The 20,572-nt window shown below is 48.4% G+C and overlaps 2 protein-coding genes across 2 annotated transcripts in view; both read right to left on the bottom strand.

Annotated features, from left to right (window-relative positions):
• ZC3H12D (zinc finger CCCH-type containing 12D) overlaps positions 1–19,008 on the bottom strand; it is a 28,239-nt gene extending 9,231 nt beyond the window's left edge. Inside the window, exons 1-3 of the mRNA XM_003790325.3 lie at positions 18,809–19,008; positions 10,252–10,593; positions 2,283–2,422 (exon numbers count right to left, since the gene is read on the bottom strand). Of these exons, the coding sequence (XP_003790373.1) occupies positions 2,283–2,422; positions 10,252–10,556 (445 nt within the window). The 5' untranslated portion in view covers positions 10,557–10,593; positions 18,809–19,008. The remainder of the gene's footprint in view (positions 1–2,282; positions 2,423–10,251; positions 10,594–18,808) is intronic.
• LOC111725495 lies at positions 331–1,398 on the bottom strand. The gene has a single exon (XM_023513521.1). It carries the CDS (start codon positions 1,079–1,081, stop codon positions 698–700), a length of 384 nt encoding a protein of 127 aa, XP_023369289.1. The 5' UTR covers positions 1,082–1,398; the 3' UTR covers positions 331–697.
• Positions 19,009–20,572: the final 1,564 nt, after the last annotated feature.

Below are 20,572 nucleotides of genomic sequence, written 5' to 3'. Positions count from 1 at the left end.
TATAGCTCTTGGGCTAACTGGGATTTAAGTATGTAGCAGCCCATAATTAGGAAATACTCCTTGCAACACTTCAGACTTTGGATTTTCAAATCAGAGATGCTCAACCAGGAGGTAAATATCCCCAAATCCAAAACACTTCTGGTCGGAAGCATTTTGGATAAAGGATACTCAACCTACATCAGAAAGCCAAATAAAAAAACAAAAACCTGTTTATTTAGACCATATTACATGCCATGAGTTGTCCTAAGAAAGAAAGAAATAATGAAATAAATCATAGTCTTCTAATATTTGTGGCTTAAAATATTCCTGGCTTTATTTTTTTTTAATTCCTTAATTTTTTATTCCTGGTAGCATGACCACAATTTACAGGGCAATATACCTGATATAATGAAAAGAAAAAGACAAAGACAAAGCTACAACAGATAAAAGACCTCAGGAATGTACATCTGATTGACACTACATTGCATTAATCAATGGCTGCACTTTTTCCAAACTGAGGCCATGACAGTCCTGAACAAGAAGGGTTTCCTGTTTAAGCTGCAGTAACTTTTCTGACTATGGATCATCATTCCTGCTGTGGCAGATTTTTACAGTTCCTCTAATGCATTTGGGACGACTGTCTCAAAGTAACCTGCACCTTTCCTGACAACTCCTCGCTCTCTCTCCTGCTAAGAACTGTAGCCCTTTTCTGTTGTTTTTAGAACCTTCTGCTACCATTTTCACCACTTCCACCACCGGATCCATAACCACCACCATATGGACTGCCCGAGCTTCTTCCACCAAAACTGCCCCCTTTCATGGGTCCATAATTTAATTGCTGTTGTCCACTATAAATCATTATAGTTCCCACCACCACCATAGTTACCACCTCCAAAATTTCTTCCTTCATTGTAACCATCATATCCTCCTCCACCACTATATCCACCAGCTTGGTTTCCATATCCTGGTCCACCATCACCATAGCCCCCTTTACTACTGTAACCAAGACCACCGCCATAGTTCCCACTGTCACCTCCAAATCCATTGTATCCACCATCGCCTCCTCCATAACTACCTCTGCTGCCACCACCTCCACCACCATATCCTCCTCTCCCACCAAAGTTTCCACCACAGCCAAAATTACCTCCTTCACCTCCAAAGTTTCCTCCCCGACGCATAAAGTTGCCAGATCCACCTCCACGACCTCTTTGTGATTCAGCAGACTGCATCTCTTATTTAGAAAGGGCCTTTTTCACTTCACAATTATGCCCATTAATAGTGGGGTATTTCTGAACAACAATTTTATCAACAGTATCATGATCATCAAAAGTTACAAAAGCAAATCCTCTCTTTTTTCCACTCTGCCTGTCTTCCATAACCTCTGTGGTTTCAATCTTGCCAGACTTTTCAAAGTAGTCTCTCAAATTATATTCTTCTGTATCTTTTTTAACGCCACCAAGAAAAATTTTCTTCAGTGTGAGATGGGCACCAGGGTTTACAGAATCCTCTCTTGAAACAGCTCTCTTTGGTTCCACAACACGCCCATCGACCTTGTGTGGTCGAGCACACATTGCTGCATCCACCTCTCCCACACAAAACAAAGCCCCTGGAACATTTTGTTTGGGGATCTCTCACTACCACACAATCTGTGAATGTGCCCCATTTCTCAAAATGTTCTCTTAAACTATCTTCTGTAGTTTCAAAGCTCAGACCACCAATAAACAGTTTTCTCAACTGCTCTGGTTCCTTTGGATCATGGTCCTCTATTTTGAGACTGGACTCGCCTCTTCCAACTCAAGTTCAATCCCTGGCTTCATTAAAAATAAAGAATTCCCTAGGTCTTCATTTTCCTTTTTTTTTTTTTTTTCTCTTAGATGAAGAGATTGGGCTAGGTATTTGTAAATAAATATTACCTGACTGAATAAATGTCTCTTTCAAATCCTGTATACTATTTGGGGTGGAATGTATATCCAATCTTCCCTCAAGTGTTAAAAGTCATCAGACACAATTCCTTTTGAAACTTAGTCATTCACACTTAAAGAGTAATCATTCACACCTAAAACAAATTTAAGGTGAATTCATTCACCTATTAAACAACTATTTGCTGAACATATAGTATATGCAGGAATCATGCTAGGTGCTAGGTCCATGGCAGTAATCAGTGACTTCATGGAGCTTACAGTGCAGTAAAGAAGACAGATATCATTAAACAAATAATTAAATAGGTAATTGATTACCATCGTGAGGAGTGCTATCAAGAAGTATGTGTGGCGCCTCTTGGGCACATGTCTACCCCAACATACCTCTTATAGGAGTATCAGCTCTTGGTGGCTCTTTCCTCCAGGATGGGACAAAAACTTTGATGTAGGTGTGTCCTCTGTCCCTGAACCAGTCCACAGCCAGCTGGATTCCTCGGCAAGAGAAGATTTCTTTATTTCCATGGCTGCAATGAGAAAACAAAGAAATTGGTTAGAGACACAGAAAGTGTTCCTGGAATACCCTGGATCCCAATCTCATAATCGAAGGAACTTGGCAAATTGGCATTTTAAAGGCAGTTCATTCTTTCATTCTCAAAATCTACCCCTTAACTAGAACTGCGTAGTTGTGATAAGGACACAGAGCGTCTTGGGCTCTGAGGGCAATACATTCCAAAGATTGACAGACAAGATTCCTCTCTTCAGCTGAAGCTAACAAGGATGACCCCAAGTGGATAGGAGAAGCCATCTGCAGAACTGTTCTCACCATGACAGATGGTTGTAAATGTGTTAATGGGCGTCCCAAGTTCAAGCAAGGAGGCCAATGCCTCACAAATTCCACCAATGACAGAACAGAGGCAATGAATAGACAGTGGTGTGAGAACAGCAGGGCCTCAAGGGCCTGACTGAAGACTTTTCCTTTTTCCTAAGCAGAACAAGAAGCCATAGCAGGAGTTTAAGATTGGAGATACGTGTGATATGATGTGATGTGATGTGATGTGATTTTCATTCAAGAAGCCCAATCTGGCAGCACAGAGGACAATACATTAGTAGGGAGCAAGACCAGGTGTAGAGTACCAGTTAAACTGTTGTAGTCACCAGAGCAAAGATTGATGATGACTTGGACAGAGCTCATGGCGGATGAGGGAGAAAGGCAGGTGAACTTGAGAAATATTTGGAAGGTAAAATCTGCAGAACCTGGTGACTGATGGATGTTGGGGTGACAGAGAAGACATCAAGGATGATGGTGAGCTGTGGCTGACACAGGGAATTCTGAAGGGAAAAGGTTCCACAGGAAAGATCACGAGTCTGGTTTTGGCTACCATTGAGCTGTTTCCTTGCAATCTCCTCTAATCGGAGAGCTTAAGGAAACAGCAAAGGTTCAGGCAGAGGCCTGAGTGATAAAAGTCGCAGGTCAACTCTACTGGATCCACAGCACTAAGGAAATTACCTGACTGCCTGGAGAGAAAGGGAGTGGCCCAGGGTTGGGCCTAGAAGAAATGTGGAATGTAGCAACTCAATTTAGCAAGTGGAGGAGGACAATATTATGCAAGGGACAGAAGGGATGTGTCAGAGAAGTAGAAGGAAAATAGAAGGGGTTGCTTCATGTGGTTGGGGGGTACAGTGGGGGGAAGGGTGTCATTAGTTGTTACACTAGTGCTGGATGGGGTCTGAGGGGTCAGGGGACCCTTTCCTGGGGAGGTGAGGAGGAAGATCAGGAGAAGGAGGGGAGTGAATGGACTGCAGTTGTGGGTGGAGGCAGGGCACCACCAGCGCACAGGGCTGCTGGAAGCTGGGGGGTTGGAGGAAAGTGGTGAGGGGAGAACGAGCTAATTTGCAGCCAGGCCCTGTCCCATCCACGGCTAAGTCAGTTGATTTTGCCTTCTCAATATTGCAAATCTATTCACTTGTCTCCCTCCAGCCAAACCTCACTGTCCCAGTGACCAAGTCTAAGGGACGTCTTCAGGGGTCGCTCGGCTGCCCCCTTCCCTTGGCTTTCATGAAGCAGCCCCTTCTATTTTCCTTGAACCCCAGCAGGGCTCCCAGTCTGGCAGTAAGGCACCCCCAGGAGCCCTGGGGCCAACTCCCAGCACTCAGACGGAAAAGCAGACCCCAAGAGCACCCACTCGTCTGGGCCTTCCTTCATGGACACAACGGCAACTTACGAACTCGGCTACAATAAGGCTGTGTGCTGGGTGCTGAGGAGAGACATCACCCAGCTTCTTGAAGCTCATTTTTAAGGTCTCTAGAGAGTTCTGTTTGCCAGCCCACTCTAAACATTTTATCTCATTAAATCATTACACCACGCTCTTGAGGAAGTGACCTTCATCCTCGTTTTACCCTTATGGAAGCTGAAGCAAATAAACACGCCCTGCTCTCTGATCTCCTGGCAGCCTTCCACACCTACACAGGCTCACAGCAGGTCCGGCACTGAGGACTCGCTCCCAAGGCCCTAGGAAGAGGAAACAGGAGGCTGCGAATGCCAGGAGGGTGGAAAGGGGAAGTGGGTTGGTGCCGGAAGCAAATTTTGCCTACAGGACAACAGTGCCTGGGGCAGCCACAGTTAGAAAGCCTGTCATTTACAGTAACTAGACAATCTTATTGCAAACCACTGTGTCTTCAACTGCAGCCCAAGAAGTCCCTGCAGAAGTTAGAGACAAAACAGCCCTGTGGGGAGCAAGCTTGTGGCTGTGAGAGGGAAGATGCACAAGATTCCTGAGGGGTCTGGGTATGAAAGGACACTCTGTTTTCTCTGTTTCTTCTTTGGGGTTAAACTGCAAACACTCTGACCCCTCTTACCAGGCGATCCCTCTTCAGCTCAAGTTAGGGGGAAGAAAGCTGGTGAGCAGGGGCTGCTCTAGGTTCTCATCTTATCGGAGGAGAAATGAGTGCAGACAGATAGGAGCTCAAGGCTAAGGCAGAGCAGATTCAGGGGCTCAGAAACAGATCCAGCCCCAGCCCCTATGTAAATCCCCCACACATCTCTTTTCCACCAACTCAAGACCCACTGGAAGGGGCATGTTGAAAACTGAGAGAGGCATGGCTGCAACCTGAACTCTCTCCTCACTGACTCTAGAATAAGCCAGAGTCTTCTGAGTTTTCTAAGAGTTTAAAAGTGTTAACTCAAACAAAAAGCCCGGTACCCTCCAAAATGAGGACACAGTCGAATGACACCCTGCTCTGGGGCAGTAAGAGGATGTGAAATTAGCAGGTGGTTTCCCCCACGCTTGTGCTTCCAATCCTGCCTTTTCTAGATTTGCCTACAGAATGTAAAACAGGTTGGCCACTTGTGAGTTGGCTTGTCCCAGGCAAGGAAATGCTGCAAGAGTTGGCTCCTGAGAACTCGGGTTCTTCCCAGACACCACCATGCAGCTTTTCAGATGCCTTCAGTGAAAGCCGACTTTAAAAAAAAAAAATACTGCTGGACATTTTTCTTAGGGCCACATGTCTATTGACACGGGGATGCAGCTGAGTGACCCAAGCTCCTGACCTCTCTGTGTCTCTTGTCTCTCTTATCTCTCTTAAAGGGATGGAGACTGGACTTGGAAATCAGTCTGCAGGCTGCCTGTCAACCAGAGCTACTATTCCCCACCCATGTGATGGCCTGAGGGGCCCCAGCCCTTTGGCAGCAGCAGGAATGGGTCCTGGCACCAGCCTTGCAAAGGGCCCTTAGCAAGGGAGAGTGGAGGCCTCACCAGGCTCACTCTGCAGGGCAAGAGGTCTGGCTCTAGAACAAAGGCCTCTGGGGTCAGGGTCTCCCACCCTGCAGCCCTTTCTAAGACCAGACTGGGAAAGAGTAGGAGGAATGGGAACCCCTGGGGATAATTTGAGACACTGGACAAGCTGCTGAATCCAAGTTGCCCCTTATTGCTCTGGGACCTCAGGCAAGTTACTCATTCTCTCTGAACCTCTAAAGTAGTAGAGAAATTCCTTTATAAGAAAAAATGTAGTTACTTCTTTCAAGCATATATAAAATATCCACCGTGGGCGGGGTATGGTGGCTCTCGCCTATAATCCTACCACTTTGGGAAGCCAAAGTGGGAAAATTGCTTTGGGACAGGAGTTCAAGACCAGTCTGAGCAAGAGCAAGACCCCATCTCTACTAAAAATAGAAAAATTAACCCAACTAGATGGCCTGAGCCTGTAATCCTGGCTACTTAAAAGGCTGAAGTAGAAAGATCCCTTGAGCCCAGGAGTTTGAGGTTGCTATCAGCTCTGATGACACTACTGCACTCTAGCCTGGGTGACAGAGCGAGACTGTCTCAAAAACCTAAAAATAAAAATAACTACTCTGAATCTTAGCATATTAGAGATAAAAATCTATTTAAGGTTATTTTGGTCCAACCTCTAAGTTCTGTAAATAGAGCTCAAAAAAGTCAGGTAGGCCTGTCTTGGTGGCTCACGCCTCTAATCTCTGCACTTTGGGAGACCAAAGCAGGAAGACTGTTTGAGCCCAGGAGGTGGAGCTTGCAGTGAGCTATGATCACATTATTGCACTCCAGCCTGGACAACAGAGTAAGACCCTGTATCAAAAAAAAAAGTTGTTTTAAGTCAGGTGACTCTCTTGAGGCTACACAGCTAGAAGGCTGAAAAGGGAGAGCTGTATAGTCCAGGAATAGCCACTACCACATGTGGCTAGTCACATTTAAAATTCAGATTAATTTAAAAAATAATTTAGAATTCAGCTCCTTGGTTACGCTAGACACGGGTCAGGTGCCCGATAGCTGCATGTGGGTGGCGAGTGGCCACCCTAAGGGACAGAGTAGGTATGGCACTCTCCCCTGTGTCAGGGAGTTGTATTGTATGGCCCTGGGCTAGCGGTGCCTGTGTTCTGTCCCCTGCCTCTGACCTTCCCAGCGTGTTATGTGGGTTACAGCAAGAGGTCCCACAAAACCAAGGGCAGTCATAAGATCTGCTGCCTGGGTTCCTGTCACAAGCTCTCCCCTGTTTTGGCTTAGAATTCTTACATTGACCCATCCCTTATGAAATAGTAGATGATGCCATCAGTCGCATTTGTAAGAGCCCATTTTGTACAAAAAGCACTTGGCTAGTGACCCACTCTGCTGACCTCCAGAGAGCAGCAGCCCGGTTTCTAGGTTCAGCCATGACAAAACACTTTGGGTTAAATGAACTGAAGCACTGGGAAGAGAAGCCCATGGCAACTTCTACCTATGGTGCCTATGGTAACTTCTACCTATGGGGAGCATGCTGACTAATCCAGTGTTAACCTTGGCCAAGCCCATCAACTCCAGTCCTGTGTGACTGAGAGGTTTCCATACAAGGACTGCTGGCCCCTCTCACATTCTCTGTGTTAACACGGGGCAGGGGGCTTAGTGCCTCCCAAAAGACACAGGAAAAAAAAATCTCTGACCATAGAGCATGATATTCTCTGTAACTTCCTGCTCTACACCAGTGGTTCCAGCATTTTAGGGTCATAGATCCTTTAAGTATGAATCGTTCCCCAGCAATGACTCTTTCCCCAGAGAAACAGAAATGCACGTACACATGCAACATAGTGTGCATCATTTCAGAACATTGCTGGCTTTGAAAAAAGAGGGGACCACGTGCCAAGGAATGCAGGCAGTCTCTGGAAGGTGGAAAAGACAAGAAAACGACTCTTCCCCAGGGCTTCCAGAAGCCCACCCTCAGCTCCAGGGAACACAGCCACAGCCTGCCAGGAAGTGACATTCTTCTCATCTGCTCAGGATGGGAGAGGCTTTCAGCTCTCCTCATCACTCCAGGGCCAGCCAGCACGTAAAGCACTATCACCTTCAAAAACAAAAAATGGGCCAGCTGCAGAGGCTCATGCCTAGAATCCCAGCACTCTGGGAAGGAAGATTATTGAGGCAAGGGGTTTGAGACCATCCTGAGGAAGAATGAGACCCCCATCTACTAAAAATAGAAAAATTAGCTAGCGTGGTAGCACATGCCTATAGCCCCCAGCTATGTGGGAGGCTGTGGCAGGAAGCTCACTTGAGCCTAGGTGTTTAAGGTTGCAATGAGCTACGATGTGCTCTCTGTACTCTAGCCTGGGGGACAGAATGAATAAAACTCTGTCTAATAAAAACGGGGAGGTGGCGCCCGTAGCTCAGTGGGTAGGGCGCTGGCCTCATACACCAGGGCTGGTGGGTTTGAACCCGGCCTGTGGCCAACTAAAACAATGACAACTGCAACCAAAAAAAATAGCCAGGTGTTGTGGCGGGTGCCTGTAGTCCCAACTACTTGGGAGGCTGAGGCAAGAGAATTGCTTCCACCCAAGAATTTGAGGTTGCTGTGAGCTGTGACACCACGGCCTCTACCGAGGGTGACATAGTGAGACTCTGTCTCAAAGAAAGGGAAAAACAAAAACCCAGAAAATGGCAATGTCGGCAATACTACAAAACAGTGAAAGAGAATTTTCAGAAACTGTGTTTCTGAGGTTAATTGAATTTTGAGGTCAACAGATAATAACGAGACAACATTTTGGGTTTCAAACATCCTTTCCCTGTAAAAGGTGAGGACTCACTTCAGTCTCTTTCACGACTGAGGATCTGGCAGACCCTGAGAGACATGTGTCCTGTTGAAACTCTTGTAGGAAGACATCACAGACATGGCTATGGAAAGGGAAGGGGATAGGTAGAACCCAGGACGCCCACTCTTTCTTAGAACCTGCCTTTGAAAGGGACAAATTAAATTAACGATTAGGTGGCTGCTGTGCAATTTGTCTCTTTTTCCTCACTACTGGGGTTTGGTGACGGGGTCCAGGGGGAGCTGTTTGCGTATGTACACAGATATGTGTGTGCACCCCTATATGTACACACACAGAGAAGGCACACAGGTACTGTCTTGTGGTTAGCTGAGGTGTTTTGGAGGCAGCCAGTGTGTGAATACAGTTATGCTCTGACGTTCTTCATAAGAAGTCTGAGTGATGGTTTCCATTTGTAACCCACACAGATTGAACATGAAGACATTAAAATGGTTCTCATTGTAGGAGAGGGGGGAATACATGGGGAGACTAACAGATCTACCCAGGACACATTATGGTTATGTGCAAATACAGGATGTGGTTTAAGTTTGAATTCCAAGTAATAACAGGGCCTCCCATCAAAAGAGAACCCACCACCATTCCTAAAAAATGGCCTGGTCCCCAAAGAGAGAATGCTGACATTTCTCCCCTGGAGAAGTCTTTTTAAATCTTTTCTGCTATTGGGATTTGGAACCACAGAGTTCATATAATCTCAGGGCTGGGAAGGTCTTGGATTTAAGCAACATCATCTTACATTCAAAGCCTTTAACACTCTCAGGATACACCACAAAGAGCGTGTAGGGACAGCCCCCAAGGCTGGGCCATCTTGGGTTGAACCATTTCAAACTTCTGCCCTGCAATGCTAACTCCAAAGGGTGCCCAAATGCCCGGGAAAACTCTGGACTCCTCTGTTTCCTCACTGGGTGCTGAAGACAACTGCTTTTCTGGATTCCCACTTGTGGGTGGGAGTACTCAGCTTTCGAAAGGGGAAGCAATGTATTCACCTCTGTGAGTGAACAATTTCCTAACTAAACCAAGTGGTAGAATAATCCACTTGTTTGAGCAATGCCCTTCCTGGCCCAGAGAAGAGTTGGGGGAGGCTGCAGAGACTCCCTTACAGGGGAGCTCAGCCAAGAGAGACCAAGGAACAAACCAAGAAACAAACCACGCTGCAGTCCTCAAAACACAAGGAGATGACATTAGCCAATGTTCGCAGTTTGGGGGCCACAAACACCTCTCTCCCACCTAGCAAGGGAACCCCTACTCCACAGAAGGCTTCCAGCCACTAAAGTATGTCTTCCCACCTGGTCCTCCCTCCCTTGTGAGACACAGAAGCGGTGTCTACCCGTCTCTTTCACTGAAGAGGAAATAAACCACTGTTTGCAGAGTCTCCCCAATGCTTAGGGACAGACTCCAGACAAGCGGCCCGTATCTGCCAACTCCTGGAGTCCTGCCTCGACTCTTCCCCCGTTACCACCGCCTCGCCGGTAGAAGGCTGCTCCCCTGCCTGCATAGAGAACAGCTCCCCTCCAGAACACTTACTCCGTGTCAGGCACCATCCTGGTATTTTGTGCAGCTCAGATTCTCACAACTACCCTCTAGGGAGGTTCTATCTCAATCAGACAGATGGAGAAAGTGCAGTGCAGCGAGGTTAAGCGACTTGCTTAAGGACGCACAGCTACTTAGAGGTTCAAAGCCCCATCCCCCGGCTCCCAAAGCTCTTTGGAGCAAACGGTGGGGCAGAGGGACAGTTCCCAGGCCCGCGCCCCGCACAGGGTGAAGGGAGGCTACCTCATCGCCACGTTGCTGCCGTCGATCACGATGGGTCGCAGGGAGCTGGCCGGGCCTCCGCCGTCCTCTTCGGGGGCTGCCCCCAGGCCGAGCCGGGCGGCGTCCGGGACCCCGCAGGAGCCCCGGGGCACGAGCCGGGGCGCGGCCGGGCCCTGCGGGGCCTCCGGGCGGCTGCCGGTGCGGATCAGCTCCTGCAGCACGTCGTTGACCAGCGCGCCCTCGCCCAGCTTGCCCAGCACCCTGAGCACGTCCCCGCGGCCGTAGCCCAGCTTCTGGAAGAAGTCCATCTTGCTCTGCCGGTCCATGCCCGGCCGCCGGCCGCCGGGGCGCCGCGGGCATGAGCTGCGGAGAGAGGGCCCGTCAGGTGTCACCCGGAGGCGGCGGGGCCCCCTCCCTCCCGGTCCTATCTGTCAGGAAATCGTGCAGAGCCTGGTCCCTGTGGGGATTTTCGGTTGCTCCGTGCGGTTGGGGAGCCGCACATGCGATCACACTGCTTTTACTAATAATGCTCGTTCTGAGGGACACCGGCCACACGTCCTGGCACCCAGCCAGCACTCGGGACAAGCCAAAGAAAAATTTCCGAGGCTCGGTCATGGACTGACCTGTGTCCTCCCCAAATTCCTATGTTGAAGCTCTCACCCCAAGCCCTGGTCCCTCCCAGTGTGACTGTATTTGGAGACAGGACTTTTAAAATGAGGTCTCTAGGGTGGGCCCTAATCCAGAATGACCGATGTCCTTTTAAGAAAAGGAAATTCGGACACTGCTGCGCACAGAGGGACCACCTTGTGAAGATGCAGCGCGCCACAGTGCAGACACTCCACCCAGACTTCAGCCTCAGAACGGAGACCGTGAACTTCCTCGTGTAAGCCCCAGACCGCAGCGCTTTGTTCTGGTGGCCCTAGGTGACTAAGGGATGCCTCTGGTGAATCCTGCTTCCAGAAAGGCCATGCTCCCCCAAACTCAGCCCTATGCACTGCGTGGCCTTCCCTAGCAATTAACAGAGGCCTCTGCACAGAAGGTCCTATCCCAAACTTGAGCCTTCCCGTGTGCCATCCCTGCCTGGCCTACACCTGTGGGTGGCCCCCCAGAAGGGGCTGTAGCCTGACCGACATTTTCAGAAGGAAGAATAAGACCAAACCAACAGGAACTCTCTGGACACACTGGGTCTCTCTCTCTTTTCTACCCACCAAGACCTACATTTTCCAAAAAACATTTAAAAATTCAGATAGAATCATTTACTGTGAGTGCCAAATTCAAACAGGCAGAAGTATAAAGAGTAAAAAGATGCAATGTCTTTTCATGCAGACCCCGGCCCCCCTGACTCCTCTGCCGTTGGCTTGCATCTCTCCAGCACCTTCTCTATGCATCTATCTGCACGCCAATACACACAAATAGTGCTTTAGGGTTGTTCTGGTTTACTTTACAAAAATTGTGTCATACTATACATATTACTCAGAAACTTGTTTTTCTTATTAAAAATGCATTTTGGAAAAATCTTTCCACGCCAGGTGACCTATTCTGCTGCTCACTGTGTCCCAGTATTTCCGACAGTGCCTAGTATAGCTGAATCTCAATGTGTATGTGTGGATTAATGAATGAGTGAATGAATGAGTGGTGTTCTCCCGCCTGGCAAATGATGGAAATTTGTCTTCCACTTTTCAGTGTTACAAACCATACCCAGTGAACACGCTTGCACAGCTACCTTATTTTTTTTACCTTCAGGGCTTAGTCTTCTACTGAGTCCTTTGCATCATTCACACATCTCTGCTAGATCCCCACTTGGGCATTCTCTGCGGGCCTCTCCCAGAAGTGCAGAACCTGGAGTGATTCTAATAACGGCAATCTGGTAGGCAAAGGGCATTTCACAGCCAACCTCTGGACACAGAGGCTTCTGCCCCAGTCCCCACCTGCTCACCTACCACTCTCCCCTGGCCACTGACAACTGGCGCCACTGCCAAAATACCAAAACTGCCCCCAAGGTCACCAGTCCCCTGCTTACTGCCAGTTCCAACAGCATCTTCAGAGCCCTGGCCTCAAATGACCTCTCTGCCACTTTGACACTGGGGACCACTCCCTGACTTGGTATTTTAAATCAAAAAATTACAGACCATCCCCTTCTTGAAACTGTGCTTCCTTAGGTTGTATGGCTTGGCCTCATTCTCCTCCTAAGTCCTTCCAGCTCTTTCCTCTCTATTTACTCCTTCAGTGTCAGGGCCCTGCCCAGACCCTCCACCAGCCCCCATATTCTGAGTGCCACATAACTATATGCCTGGCTCCCACCACCTACTGAGCACCAGCCACACACACAGTTATGAATCTGTGAGATAAATGCCATGCATGTATTTAAATAAAGTGCTATGGGAACTGTCATTCAACAGACACTTGCCAAGTGCCTACTACAGTGGTTCTCAAAGTGTAGTCCAGGGAACTTTGGGGAACCCCAAGACTTTTGGGGGGAGTTTGTGAGGTAAAAATTATTCTTATAGGCTCGGCGCCTGTGGCTCAAGTGGCTAAGGCGCTAGCCACATACGCCTGAGGTGGCGGGTTCGAATCCAACCCAGGCCCACCAAACAAGAATGACAGCTGCAACCAAAAAATAGCCAGGCGTTGTGGCAGGCGCCTGTAATCCCAGCTACTTGGGAGGTGGAGGCAGGAGAATCGCTTGAGCCCAGGAGCTGGAGGTTGCTGTGAACTGTGATGCCACAGCACTCTACCCAGGGACTAGAGGCTCTGTCTCAAAAAAAAAAAAATTATTCTTATAATAATAATTATAAGATGTAATTTATTGACTTCACTCTCATCATCTCATGAGTGTATGATGGAATAGTCTAGAAACCATGTGTCATATGACATTGCAACAGTTTGAATAAAGAAACAAATATGAAAATGCAGACATTAAACAGATTTGCAAAAATGTAAATCAGTGCCAGTCTTCTTACTAATTTTGTTTTGTTTTGGAAAATAAGGTTATTTTTCATAAAGATATGTCTTTTATGTCAATGTAACTGGTTTTGTTATTTAAAAACTAATGAATTTTTTAAAAAGTTCTTAGTTTTAGTTTCTATTAAATGCATATCCATCAATAGATAGGTAGGAGCTCTTTGATTTTTAAGAATGTAAAGGAGTTCTGAAACCAAAAGTTTTCTTCTTAAATCCACAGCCATTCCAACAAGTATTTCCACGTAGCTGGCTCCAGGTAGTGGCCTACAGACAGGCTGCCATTCTCCTAGGGCACCGCGCAGAAAGCCAGGTGTCTTTCCTCCCTCAGTGTGGCCCTCACAAGCCCCCCTCCTCCTGCGCCTCCCACCCCTCTGCCCTGCTGTCTTCATCCCATACCTGACAACTGCCATGGCCTGTCAGCACTGTATTTCTTTTTCTTTCTTTTTTTTCTGAGACAGAATCTCATTATGTCACCCTTAGTAGAGTGCTATGACATCACAGCTCACAGCAACCTCAAACTCTAGGGCTTAAGCAATTCTCTTGCCTCAGCCTCCCAAGTAGCTGGGACTACAGGTGCCCACCACATCGCCCGGCTATTTTTATGTTGTCATCGTCATTGTTGAGCAGGCCTGGGCCGGGTTCAAACCCTCCAGCCCTGGTGTATGTGGCTGGAGCCCTAACCACTGAGCCACAGGCACTGAGCCTGCCAGCACTGTATTTCTAGAACAAGTCTATGTCACCCCACTGTTCTGAAATATCCTCTGACCCTTCTATCAACCTTATCATCTACCACTGGCCCTCCTGACCCTTTCTCTAAAGCCTTATTGAACTTTTCCTTGCTCCCTAAGAATTCCAGAATGTTCTCATCACTGTGCTTCTTCTTGGGTTTTTTGGGGGTGCGTTGTTTGTCTTTTGTAACAGGGTCTCATTCTATTGCCCAATCTGGAATACAGTGGTGAGATCATGCCTCACTGCAGCCTCAAAATCCTGGGCTCACATGATCTTCCCATTTCCAGAGTACTTGAGACTACAGGCATGGGCCACCATACCTGGCTAATTTTTTAATTTTTTTTGTAGAGATACGGTCTTGCTATGTTGCCCAGGCTGATCTCAAACTCCGAACCTCAGATGATCCTCCCATCTCAGCCTCTGGAATAGCCGTGACTATAGGCATGAGCCACTGCACCCAGCTCAGCATCGAGCTTCTACATATGCTTTCCTCTGTGCTGGGAGTGCTCTCTGTGGCTTGGCAAACTCAGCCCAAACGTCACTCAGAGCCCTGACCCCACAGATAGAAGGAGCAAATTGGTCGTCTACCACAGCACTTTGTTCACACCTCTTAAACAGCACATTTATCTTTTCCTCAAAAGACTGAATGCCTTGGGTACTCTGACCTACTGCCTCAGAATCACCAGCACCTGGCATGCTGCCGGGTATATCTGAGAAGTTCAATAGATTTTTTAAAAAATAAAATAAATAGCTGGGCACAGTCGTTCACGTCTATAATCTTAGCACTCTGGAGGCCAAGGCAGGTGGATTGACTGAGCTCAGGGATTCCAGACTAGCCTGCGCAAGAGCAAGTCCCCATCTTTACTAAAAATAGAAAAGTAAGTTGGATGTTGTGGTGGGCCTCTGTAATCCCACCTATTCAGGAGGCTGAGCCAAGAGGATCACTCAAACCCAGGAGTTTGAGGTTGCTCTGAGCTATGACGCCATGGCACTCTACCCAGAGTGACAGAATGAGATTCTGTCTTAAAATAAAATAAATAAAACACAACAAAAGTTCAAGCTGAAGTTAACCTCCCTCCTCAAATATTTTTTCCACCACCACTCCCCGCCACCCTCCTCATCCCCACCCCCGCCAAAGACCCAAAGAAGAAAATCTCAGCATCACCTCTGACTCTCTTTCCCTCACTCCTACCTCCAGTTAGTCAATGATTCTATTTCCAGGCATTTTCCAGACACACCCTCCCTTCACACTCACACCACAGTGCCCAGCTCATTCGCTCCCGCCCCTGACAAACATTACTGCTCACCTACTTGGCACCAGCACTGTGCCGGGCCCAGCTCTATGAAAACAAAATAATATACAATCCAGTTGCAACTCATTCACGATCTATTCAGGAAAACCGACAAAAATTGTAAACAACAGGTGAGCCATAAATCATGAAGATAAGCACAATACTTTCGATTAGCAAAGTGTGCTTCCAAAACACAGGTGAGGAGCAGCTTATCTTCCCATAAAGGGCCAGGGAAGGCTGGGGCCTCTCTCCTCTGGGTGGTGGCGGGCCTGGCTTTCCCGGGTCAGATGAGGACTGGCATCATCACAGTTGGACCGATCTACCCTCCCGGCGCTTGGCCATCTGCCCCTAGTCTATCCTCACCTTCTCTCTGCCTGGTGACCAATCCTCTCTGGGGAAGGCTGTCCCTTTGGACTGGGGGTCAGCTATGAATGGTCCAGTTCCACGGAGGACACGGACACTCACCCAGCCTAGGCAAACAGCCTCATGCCAGGGGCTGACCACAAAGGCCTCTATGTAGGCTCTTCCCTCTGCCCAAGCACCTGCGCCCCTGGGTGGACCGACTGTACCAGCCTTCCCATTCCTGGCAGCCTCCTACATGCCACCTCCACCCCACCTGCCATGCAACTCTACTGCACTCATCAAGAGAGCGGGGGACGGGGAGAAGGGGTGGGAGAAAGAAAAGAGGGCAGCGACTAAACAGGGGGGAGAGACAAAGGACAGTGACAGGTGACAGGAAGATAAAACACAAAGTTCTGTTCATGTGGTTCTTCATCATTTCCAGGGCTCACATAGAGACCCTACGTGCACCTCCCACCAGGGGAACATGGGGTAGGTACGGGCAGGGAAGCAAGGCTCAGCCCCACACAGTGAAGGTCAATAGCCAGCGAATGGCAGACACTGCCCATCAGTAGGTGCCAAAGATAATCGGCCACTTTGAGTTACGTTCAGGGCGGAGGCAGCATCTCATTATCGCAGAAACTGAAGAACCAAAGCACGGCTGGGTCAGTGGCTTCTCTTTGCTCACAAAGGAACAGCTAGGAGGAGAGCTCATTTTCACTCTGATGCTTTGTACTCTGGTGTGACAGAAACACGAGGATCCGTCACCTGAGGTGGGGCAGGGAGAGCGGCAGCCCCACAGAGCCCATGAGTCACACAGCTCAGGGCTCCTTTCTGAGGAGACTTTTGAAAGGCTGTACATGGGACACGAGAGCTCTTTTCACACAAAATTGACAGAAAGTATTCACCTACTGCAGAAACTCCCCCCTTGAAACTTTAAAGTCAACTTCATTTCCTTTTAAAGCTTCTAAAGAAGGAAGAACCTGGGGTGGGGTGCTATTCTCAGGAGGCTGGGGCCTTGGGTCAGGCCCTCCCCTGCGGATAGGATGGTCTCTGAGCTGCTTCTCTTTCCTTCCTATTTTTAAGACCTTGAAGTATGAACAAGTTCATGTCAGTTTTCTTCCTCAGCCTTGACTGGAAGTCCAGCTCAGATGACTAGAACCCTTAGAACATCCTCACAGCTGCCTCAGGAGGTCTGAGAATGGTCAGCACTTGAAACTTCCTAAGGGCAGCAATCCAGGAGCCTGGCGTTGTGTTTAGGTGGAGAGACAGCAGGAAGGGGAGAGAAGGGGGGTGGAATTTCACAGGTGGGGCCCGGGGAATCAGATCAGATCTTTGTGTTCTAGAATCAGTCATTCAGATGAGGGCCCCTAGGCCAAAGGTCTGTAACCTCTGACTGGAAAAGGTCCTGAGGGAAAGAAAGAAAGAGAAACTGAAAAAGGACAAGAAGGAGGGTCCTAAGATGTGCAGAGAGCCAGGGGCTCCCAGGAGCACAGCATTTTATGGTTGCAAAGTGCATCCTTGTATATTATCTCTGGAAAGCCCTCCGTCTCTGGGAGGGGGAACGAGCTACCTCATTACTCATGTCACAGGTGAAGAAACTGAGGAAAAGAAAGGCTTTGGTGACGGACCCACAGCTAGAATAGGAAAGACTAGACTTCCGGCAGTGGCGCTACCCTGGATGCTTGGGTGCCACTGAAGGGCCACCACTGAGCAGGGCACACACATACCAGCCTCAAAATGAGCGCATTCAGCCCCGCGCCCTGGTCCCCCAAGTCCATTCCTGGGTCACCTCTGCCAGCGCCACGGAAATCCATGACACTACAGGCTCCAGAACTCAGCCACCATGATGTCCTGCCACCAGCTCTCCACAGAGCCCCAGCAGAAATGTCCTGGGTCAGCTCCGATCTGCAGGCCCCCCGTGGAGTTGTCAGTTAAGTTTTGAGGAAGTCACCGAGAGGCAAAGACTTCAGCCCGCGGGACTTGTGTTTTGTTGCCTGGACTTTTTTAGGGTGTCTGTCAGGGTGCGGGGGAGCTTGTCATTATTTTTTTTTAACTGGGGAAAAATACACACAACCTAAAATTTACCATTATAAGGGCGAGGTTAGCAGCATTATGTACATTGATGTGGTTGTGCAACCGTCTCCACCATCCAGCTCCAGAACACTCTTCATCCTGCAAAACTGAAACTCTCCACCGTTGAACAGGGACTCTCCATTTCCTCTTCCCCAGCGCTGGCAACTGCCCTTCTACTTTCTGTCTCTGAACTTGATGACTCCAGCTGGCCCACAGGAGTGGAGTCAAAGAGCATCTGTCCTTTTGTCCCTGGCTTATTACACTTAGCATGACGTCCTTAAGTTTGATCCATGTTTGTCGTGGGCATCAAGGTTTCCTCCCTCTCAGAGGCTAACATTCCTTTATCGGTGTACACCGCGTCTTGTTTATCCGTTCATCCCGCAAGGACACTGAGTGCTTTCTGCCTCTTATTACTGTAAATAATGCTGCCGAGAACATGGGTTGGCCTTTTGCTTTCTCCTTAAACTTGTCCCCTGCTCTTTTGTACTGTTGTGGGTTATTTAGAGGTAGACAGGCCCCATTTAAACCCTGATCTGCATCCCAGAGTGACTCTACCGAAGTCCACATCCCAAGCTATTCACGTGCCAGTATTGGCCCTCCAGAGTCGGCATCATCTGACCTGGGAGAGGGGCTCATACTCTCGGGGAGCACAGCTGGGGTTTGTAATGGCCTCAGGGAATTAGCCAGAACTGTCTTCACCATGGTCAGGCTGACTAGACACACACAAATCACTATCTAGAGTGATAGTGAAGGTGTTCGAGAAGGTGCCTTCACGAGCATGGACAAAGGGTCAAAAGATGCCAAAGAGTTCTACTCCTTGTGACTTCTCAACATTAAACTGTCTTCAAAGTCCACAGAGGTTTGACTTAAACTGAAGAGCTTCCCCTGCTTAATCTTTCCCCCACAAAGCCATCTGGAAATTAAACACAATTTTGCTAAAACGAGAAAGGATTTCACCTAACAGAAATTAAATGTACTTACATTATTTTTCTATTTGAGCACTTAAAATGTTTTAGGGTGTAAGAATCAGATCATTCAGGATAATATTTAACTGAGGATGAGGACGGCTCTCTAACCCACCTTCCTCCTACCCCAGAGATCTGTCACTCCACTCTCAACCCCAGACTGATATCTGTGTGGTGTTGGCCACACTGACTGATGGCCAGGGGACATGTACTCACCAGCAGGGTGTGTCCCGCTGGTCTCCTCCAAGGACGCTTAGTCGACTTTCACACCAATTTTCTCCTGTCAGAGAGAGGCCAGGCCTACAGCAGCCACTGGAGTCAGGGGAAGGCAGCCAGCTTGTGCCACACGGCCACTAGGAGTCACTTCATGCCAGTGTTCACTTCCTGCATGCTGGAGTCACGAGTCACATTCAGCTGCAAAGGTATTATGCTTAAAAAAAAAAAAAGTAAAAGGAAAGGAATAAAGCAATCAAACCAGGGAAGGGACCTGAAGTTTGCACCTCAGCATGAGTCACTGAATCAAAGTTCAGCAACCACATGCAAAGCAGAGCTTCCTGCGGGGCTGGAGGAAGCCAGGAGAGCCTCCAAGAGCAGCTGTTCCCAGCTCCCACTTCTGCCCCTGCCTGAGAAACACCTCTGATCTTAGCTGTTCCTCATGGCTAAACGGGAGGCAAGAGCATCAGGGGACAGAGAGGACACAGAGCTGGCTGTGGGAGAGAAGGGTGCACAGGGCATGTGGCATGGAAGAGGACTCAGTCCCTGCCTTCAAAAGAGGGGGAATCCCAAGCAAGTCATAAAGTCCTTTGGCCTGAGGGACCAGGGCACTCGCCTGTGTTGGGGGTAATGGCCCAGCATGGAGTGGGCAGTGGCTTCTCCCTCACTGTGGCAGGGCAGTCTGGCCCCAGGTCCACCTGAACACAGCCTTCTGCAGCCCATTGTGCCACCAGCCTCAGCAGGGACAGGAAACAGATCCAGAATTCTGGGACCATTTCTTGAACTGAGGGATGCCCATCAGAGGTCAAAAGAAGAGAAAAGAGCACAATCAAAGCACATAGCAGTCCCGCTCTCAACAAACAGCCGTGTCTTTGGGAGTAGCCTGCCCAAAGACATGTGGTCACCCTGCCGGTCAGGCTGAGAGCCTGGCAGCTGGTGCTGAGGGAGTACGAAGGGCCCCAGTTAGCCAAGATTTGCTGCTTGCTTTATCCATTCCCCAGTCTTCCAAAGAACATTTGAAGCAAATGAGAATATTAAAACGCAGAGAATGGGATAATTAAAATAAAAATTAAAAGTGCAATCAATGCCAGGTGCAGTGGTTCACACCTGTGATCCCAACACTCTGGGAGGCCGAGGTGGGCAGATTGCCTGAGCTCAAAAGTTCAAGACCAGCCTGAGCCAGAGTGAGAGACCCCATCTCTAAAAGTAGCCAGGTGCTGTGGCAGGCACCTGTAGTCCCAGCTACTCAGGAGGCTGAGGCAAGGGGATCACTTAAGCCCAAGACTTTGAAGTTGCTGTGAGCTGTGATGTCAGGGAACTCTATTGAGGGTGACAAAAAAAAAAAAAGTGCAATCAAATCATTAGAAAGATAAAGAATACTGTTCTAGAAAGCTAGATTGGAATAATCACTGCATTGGAACCTGATTCCAGCCTTGAGTTTTCTAATAACAATTCCCATTTTTTTAGCACCAATGATACATCTGGTACTTTACATTGAAGCATCCTAATCCACACAGCAGCTGTGTGACCCAGGAGTAATTATTCCCCTGGTGAGATGCACTTGTAGGGGCTTGGTAAGGGTAACTATACTGAATAGAAACCCGGGACCATCAGGCTCCAAAACATGTTTACACAACCACATGTTGCCTCTAAACTTATAAAGCCCTACAAAAAGCATGCAGAGTTTTCAAGAGAACCAAATATTTTCCTGGTATTAAATTTTAGGGGGAATGCAATCCTCATGTTGAATAACATCAGATAATCCCT

Source organism: Otolemur garnettii, unplaced genomic scaffold (genome assembly GCF_000181295.1).
Source record: "Otolemur garnettii isolate 467f Iridium unplaced genomic scaffold, OtoGar3 scaffold00042, whole genome shotgun sequence".
Classification (NCBI taxonomy): Eukaryota; Metazoa; Chordata; class Mammalia; order Primates; family Galagidae; genus Otolemur; species Otolemur garnettii.
Note: the sequence above shows the minus strand (reverse complement) of the source record. Positions and strands in the feature narration are given on the sequence as shown.